Below are 7,164 nucleotides of genomic sequence, written 5' to 3' on the forward strand. Positions count from 1 at the left end.
GGGGCCCCTTCCCAGAATCGTGCCAGTGCCCAGATCCGATCCTCCCTTTTTCCCTCCCTCCCTCCTTCCTCAGAACATAAAGTTAATCATTTTTAAGTCAACAGCTCAGTGCCTTTAGTGCATTTACAATGTTGTACAACTACCACCTCTATCCAATTCCAGAACATTCTCATCACCCTAAAACAAAACCCCATCTCCGTTAGCAGTCACTCCCCATCCTCCTCCTCCTCCAGCCCCCGGCAACTACAAAAGCACTTCCTGTGCCTGTGGATGTCCCTGTTGTGGACACGTCACATAAACGGAACCACACACTCTGTGGCCTTCTGTGTCTGACTTCTGTCACTGAGCACCACGGTTTCAAGGTCCACCCATGTTGTAGCGAGTGTCAGAGCCTCGCTCCTTTTCCTGGCTGAGTAACATTCCTTTGTGTGGTAAATCATGTCACGTTCATCCATTCACCCATCCACGACACTTGGGTCGCTTCCCCATTTTGGCTGCTGTGAATAATGCTCCTGTGAACATTTATGTATGAGGTGTTTTTGAACACCATTTTAAATTCTCTGGGGTATTCCCATGAGTGGAACTGCATTATACAGTAATTTTTTTTCTTCCATAATTTCCGAATGTTCACTGGTTTTGTCCAAACCGGCCTGGACCGCAGGTTTCCCACACTGTTCTGGACTGAGTGCTGTGGGAAGCTACAGGTCCACAGCTGGCTGTGGGGTGTCACCCTAGGGTCAGAGAGTACCCTGTCCCCCCACACACACACCAAGACTCTGGTCCCCATTGAACCTTCCAGATTCCCTTGAGCAAAGAGAACAGTGTCTAGAGAAAGTAGGTTCAAATCCCCGCTCTACCAAGCCACTGACCATCCCTGAGCCTCAGTCTACCCACCCTCGAAATGGGTGAAAATAATAAACTGTCTCACTGAGGTTTGGGGAGAGCTCAGGGAGACATGGAAGTATGTCCTTTGTGAACATCCTGGATCATCAAAACTTCTCGATAATCCTAAACAGTAGGTATCCACTCCAGCCACAGAGAAGGTGCTGGGGGTATGGTGGGGGCATGGGAGGGGCAGGACTCAGCCAAGAACTGGGGCCCTCTCAGGCTTGGCTGACATCCCAGCCCCTGCTCTGGGTTATGCTGTGCCTTCTGTTGAGAGCTGGCCGGAAATTTCCCCTTTGGGGAACCTGAGTCCCCAAGGGCCCACAGCAGCCCCCGGGGTCATGTCAGTGTGGGTCCAACGGGTGGAGACTAACTGCTAGGAGCTCTCAGGGCCATGCCCAGAGGCCACCAAAGAACCAAGGAGAGGGGACCAGAGGTTCCTTTTCAGCACCTCAGACACAAAGGCTGAGCCACAACAGTTTAAAAAAAACAACAACAGTATCAGGTTTAATACTTGAGCTGCTCTGAGGTTACAGAGGCATCTTGGGGCGGGATCCTGGGGCCCAGAGACACTGAGCTGCGAGTGGGGCCTCCACTCTCACGTGCACAGATGCCACAGCGGGAGATGGTCGTGTAGTTCTCTGCTGGGATGCCGCCAGCCTGGCCGACTCCGGCCAGGACCATATGTGGGTCCCTCTAGTCCGGGGCTGGGCCCCTCCTGCCCCAGCCACACTAGGAGTGGTTCAGGAGCAAGTTCTGAATGTCTTCCAGGACCTGGTGGAAGAGCTGCTCACGAGACTTCATGCCATCCAGGTACACTGAAATAAAAAAGGCCACGGTCAGCAGTGAAATTGCTGGGCCACCAGGGCTGCCACCAAGAGGCAGGCAGCCAGCTCCCAGGCAGGGAGACAGGCAGGATGCTGGATCAGGGGGAAGCTGACCTGCAGAATCAGGTGGCTGGAACAGAATGGCCTCTGGGGCCCAAAGTAAGAGGGACTGGCAGTGAGACTTGAGGAGGGACTTCTAGGTTTCCCAAGTGGTCCCCATGGGGAGCAGCTGGGCTCAGGATCCCCCAGGGCCAGGCCTCATCCTACTCAGGGCCTTACCTACTTCCACGCCATTGGCCTCCATTTCTTGCTTATACTTCTGGTACATGGGCCACACGTGGCCGTCAAAGAGGCCAGGGGGATCGGGGACCTCGTATCTTCGAGTACTGAGAAGAGAGATAGGCAAGAATGAATGATGCCCGTGTCACCTGGGGGTGGTACCACAAGCAGAGCCCGAGGGATGTGAAATAGGTCCGGGATGGCACCACTGGGAGAGGGGGCCCCGCTGAATCAAGGGCTATGGGCTGGGGTCTGGGTGCCCCAGCTTCTGGCATTTTCACTCCCTGAGCCTGCAGATGCTTAGAGAAGTGCAGGGGTGGGCCAGGCCTCCAGGTCCCTGGCTGGGGCTTCTGGAACAGAGCAGGGGCCAGCCAAGTGCGTGCTGGCTGCCAACCTGCGGTTTCAGGGGGGCCTGTGTCCAGTGGGCATCACTGGTTCCCTGGCCCACCTGGGAAGCCAGATAGGGCCTCCGGGCTCACCTCCTCCTCCACTTGCATTCCTCGTAGGGGACGGTCAGGAAGTACCGTCGGCTGTACAAGTCCACCAGGGGCCTGGCAGGGGTGGAGGACACGGTCAGCACCATGGGCCTTCCTTCACAGGGGTCCAAGGTACACAGCCCCACCGCCTTGGCCTCCAGGGACTTGACTGGGTGATGAGGGCTGGGGTGGGGGTGGGGCCTGGGCTGGTTAGTGTAGGGGTCAGGGAGGGGACGAGTATCGGCCAGTCTCCTGTTATGCCCAGGAACATCCCTATAGCAGCCCCCCAATTTAGACAGACCAAGAGAGGTGCTATGTCTTGCCCATGGTCACACAGTGAGGCCAGAGGTCCAGCCCAGCCTCCTGCTCTGCCTGGCAGGGCCGAGCTCTAGAAGGACCCAGTTTCCCCAAGAAGCAGGGGTTTTGCCCCAGACCTCTGAGCTGAGCCCGGCTCCGCCCCCAACCCCTGGAGGGCCCAGATGGTCTGGGGTGTAAACCTGCCACACTCACCTGTAGCTGTACAGCAGGAAGCCCTCCAGAATAAGGACGTGGGTGTCCGAGGTGTCTGGTTGGACAGCAACGCCATGGGCACGGGCAAACTTCCGGGGGTTGCTCATCCAGGCCTGCACGGTGCTCAGCATGGCCTCCATGTCCAGGGACTCCAGCACTGGGGGCAGGGAGAGTGGGTGTCAGCAGAGGCAGCAGAGCTGGCAGAGTCGGGGAAAGGAGGGACCATGCAGGCAGGGTCGTGGGGCCATCGGCCATCCTTACCGTCCCACTGCTTGAAGCCATCCTCTCCAACTGCGATTTGGTCCTGGGGCTGAAACAGAGGAGGCGGAGCCCCGGGCTCAGTGCCCACCTTCCCACCTCACCACCACCCTGGGGTGACAGAATCTTAGTGGGTCCCTAGGATCCTGGAGAACCCACAGTGAGGGGCCCAGTGCCTGCTGGGCTGCCTGCCCTGACCCTCTGCAGTTGGTGCTCACAGGCTCCGAGGTCCCCGGGCTCGGGCTGGCACTGGGATACTCCCCTCTCCCACCCAGAAGGGAAGGAACGTTGCATCCATCCACTTGTTACCCCTTACCCTCCACAAGGCATGGAGGGCAGGTTCAGGGCCCATTTTACAGAAGAGAAAGTGGAAGTGCAAAGGGAGAAAGGGCCTGGAAGGCCACAGTGGCACTGGCCTGGTGGCACACCTCCTTTGGGAACTGCAGTGCCCCCATCAGTCCAATGGGGAGCAGGTGTCCAGTGAGAATGTGCCAGGGGCATAGTAGGTGCTCAGTAAATAAGAACATTCATCTCTTGCTCTCCTGGCCCAGGGAGACCTGTGAAAGGTCTTTGCCTGGCTTACATGGGCAGCAAGCAGCAAAGGGCAGGGTGGCCTGGCCGGCTCCCCCACCCCCAACTCCCCGGTGAGGGCACCCACCTTGAAAAAGTCATCCTGGTGGATCACACAGCAGTTGGGCAGCACCTTCATCAGGCTGTTGGTCAGTGTGGTCTTGCCACCATTGGTCACGCTGCGGGGACATCGTACACATGAGGCTGCCTGGCCGGCTCTGGGGGGTCCTCCCAGAATCGGACTCAAATAAAAACACGGAACTGTAGAGCCTCAGAGCTAAGAAGACACTGCCGTTTGCCTCCGCTCAGAGGAGGCTCTCTAAGCAGAGAGAAGGGGAGAAGGGATGGAAGCAAACAGGCTGTAACCCAGCCCTGGCCGGCGCAGGGCGGTCTGGAGTCTGGAGTGCGCCGGCCCATTCAGCCTCACTGCAAGCTCAGGAGGCAGGGCCAGGAGCTCGTTTTTTACAGGCGAGGAAACTGGGGTCCAAGCATGATTTAGCCCTAGTAGGGCTTTTAATTTTTTTTTTTGTCAAAATGTTAAAAGAAGTGCAAACTGGGAGAGAGAAAAAACACTTGCAATAGAAAAATGATCAATTCACTGCAAAACCAAAAGAGGCACTCAACTTTATGAACTGGTTGTAATCAAGGGCAAAAAAAGGAAAAAGAAAAAAGCAATTGTCTCCGAGGATGTCTCTGCTTTTAGCACCAGAAGTCCCCAATCCTGGAGACACTTCAGTGCCACAGGGCCAGGGAACTAGGGTGGGGTCCCCTGTGGCACAGGGAAGGAGACAATGGGCTCCCAGAGCTGACAAAGGACCTAGAAAGGGAACTGTCCGGACTTTCTGGAAACGCATGTCCCTTTGACCTTCAAGGTGTCCCTGTTCTAGGAATCAGATGCAGAAAGCCAGGTGTGGAGCAGGAGAAAGCTGAAGCCAGTTAAAGGGCCAGTGGGAAAGGGGACCCCCCATGCATCAAGGGGAGCAGTTTCGAAAGCCCTGACATTAATCTGGGTGGTCACTAAAAGGCACACATCACCCTCAAGGTGGCTACAAAATTTGCAGGGCCTGGCACAGAATGAAAGGTAGGGGCCCTCCTTCAAAGATATTAGGAATTTCAACTGGGCAATAGAGCATTAAACCAAGTAGGGGAGGAGGGCCCAGGGCAACCGCCTGGGTAGGATATTCTTGTCCTCAAGCCCACCCTGCTTAGGCAAAAGGCTTCCCTAGCATGATCTTTAAAGGCCTGGTTATTGGTGATAAAATGGAAAATTTAAATCCCCTGGGAAAGGAGTCCCTGACTGGCAGCCGTACACAGTCACACCAGAATGCCGCTCAGGGCCCCGGCCCCTCCCCCCCCCGCCCCGCCCCGCCTGCTCACGTGTCTGCCTCTGGGTAGAGTGTCCCCCACCAAAGGCTGCCGCAGACTGTGCCTCGTAAGGCCTACTCTCCCCACTGGTTTTCAGTTTTACAATGAGCATAGAGGGGAAGTGATTTCCATTTGGAAGTTTAAAATTAGGCTTGGCGCCTAGACTCGCTGAGGGCAGCAGGCAGCCTCCAAGGGCACAGGACCCACACTCAGACCTTGGGCGCCAGGCCCTGTGACACCAGGGACCAGGCGGCCCTCCATTCATTCTGTGGCCTCCTCGGCGACTTTGCCCCATGAGGCCTCCCGCCCGCCCCCGCGCCCAGGCCGCTCACCCTCCAATGCCCACAATACACTTCATCTCCATGCGGAGGGTCGGCGGGGATCGCCCTCTGCCTGCCGAATCCCGGGCACTAGGTTGGGTCCAACGCCGCGGTGCACAGCGTCCCGCTTCATTGAGAAAACCTGGCGCCTTTATAGTCCGGGGCAGCCGGGAGGGCGCCACGAGGGAGGCCACTCGGCCTGTTGACAGCGTAGCTCTCTCGGTGGGGGCACGGCGCCCCCCCCCCAGCACCTGTTCCCACTGGATGGAAATAGCTGCACGTTGCCTTTTGCCTAAATTAGCCATGGGCCAGCTGGGTGGGGGTACGGGTAGATGTCACCCCATCTGCCTCTTCCCTCTGAGGCAGGAGACAGCATAGAAAGAACTCTGAGACTGCAATACTGTCGCTGGCCAGCATTTAGCACCCTGGTTGCCAGGAAACGCCTTTTACCAATTAGGTAGAATAAACAGTAAACCGAGGCAGGGAGGAGGAAGGAGACAAGTCTCACACACTAACTCAGCAGTCCTGAGTCTGGTCTGATAATATTGCCAGGTGTTCCAACATCACAAGAAACACTATATTAGCAAGAAAGAAGAAAAGTCCTTGAAATTCTATGTAACATTTCCACTACCTGGGAAAGAAAGCCTTGAAACTGTGCTTTCATCCCAAGACCTGATGTAGGAAAGGGTCTCCGGTGCCCAAAGAAAGAGCCCATAAAACAGCTTTGGTTAATTGCCTACCTCTGGTCACTGTTTTACGAGGGAGTCCCTGATGCTTACAGAAAGAGCCCATAAGTAACTTTGGAAAGTTCTCCAATTTTAATTAACTGCCTCCTGTCACATATTTGTTTTACAACAAGATGTAAACACACACACACACACACCTGAGTTTGGGTAGTCACATTCCCCCAGGAAAGCTGGCGCCACATTTACCCATTAATCAATATAGAAAGTGCCCCAATTTTAATTAACTGCTTCCTGTCACATGTTTGTTTTACAACAATATAACCAAATGGAGTCTGGAGCAAGATAAGAATTCGGACTAACAGACCCCCACACATCCCTAAGTTTGGGTCGTCACATTCCCCCAGGAAAGCTGGTGCCACATTTACCTGTTAATCAATATGTAACTTTTTCCTTCCTATCCCACCAACTATATAAGTCCTGAGAACAAAGCTCTCTCTCTCTCTCTCTCTCTCTCTCTCTCTCTCAGGGGCTCAGGGTGCTCTTGGCTCTTGGGCCACAGGGCCTCTGGCCACCCAGCCTCAGGCTGCCCAGGGGCTTGCCACCCTGGTCTCCAGCCTCTCTTGCTTACGTCACCCTGCTTTATCCTGAAACTTTGCCTTTCACCCCCTACTCTACCCGGTCCTGTTCTCTTCCATGGGAACAGGCCACTAATAAATTGATTACATACTACCAGATATCCTGATATGTAATTCTTTACATGCATCATCAGCAAGAAGAACCAGGTCTCTCCCGTCAACACCTTCTCTCTCTCCCCTTTTCTTCCCCACTCCTAGCCAGGCTGCCCATGGGGCAGATAACGGGCCACACATCTTCCTTCCTAAAAATATCCCACTCGGTGTGTCCTCTGGCCTGACCCTGACATTAAGGCTGGTTCTGGTGACACGGAGGAAAGAGAAGTCATCACTCATCCCCACCCTATCACTCGCTG

At 55.3% G+C, this 7,164-nt stretch overlaps 1 protein-coding gene across 1 annotated transcript; it reads right to left on the reverse strand.

The window, feature by feature from the left end:
• Positions 1–1,391: 1,391 nt before the first annotated feature.
• Positions 1,392–5,804, reverse strand: NMRK2 (nicotinamide riboside kinase 2). The gene is made up of 7 exons (XM_045830939.1): positions 5,503–5,804; positions 3,894–3,984; positions 3,239–3,287; positions 2,978–3,134; positions 2,471–2,542; positions 1,992–2,098; positions 1,392–1,703 (listed from the first exon to the last, which is right to left on the reverse strand). The coding sequence occupies exons 1-7, from the start codon at positions 5,793–5,795 to the stop codon at positions 1,618–1,620; spliced, it is 855 nt and encodes a 284-aa protein (XP_045686895.1). The 5' UTR covers positions 5,796–5,804; the 3' UTR covers positions 1,392–1,617.
• Positions 5,805–7,164: the final 1,360 nt, after the last annotated feature.

The sequence above is a fragment of the Phyllostomus hastatus genome, unplaced genomic scaffold (genome assembly GCF_019186645.2).
Source record: "Phyllostomus hastatus isolate PE091 unplaced genomic scaffold, TTU_PhHast_1.1 phas_contig_159, whole genome shotgun sequence".
Lineage (NCBI taxonomy): Eukaryota > Metazoa > Chordata > Mammalia > Chiroptera > Phyllostomidae > Phyllostomus > Phyllostomus hastatus.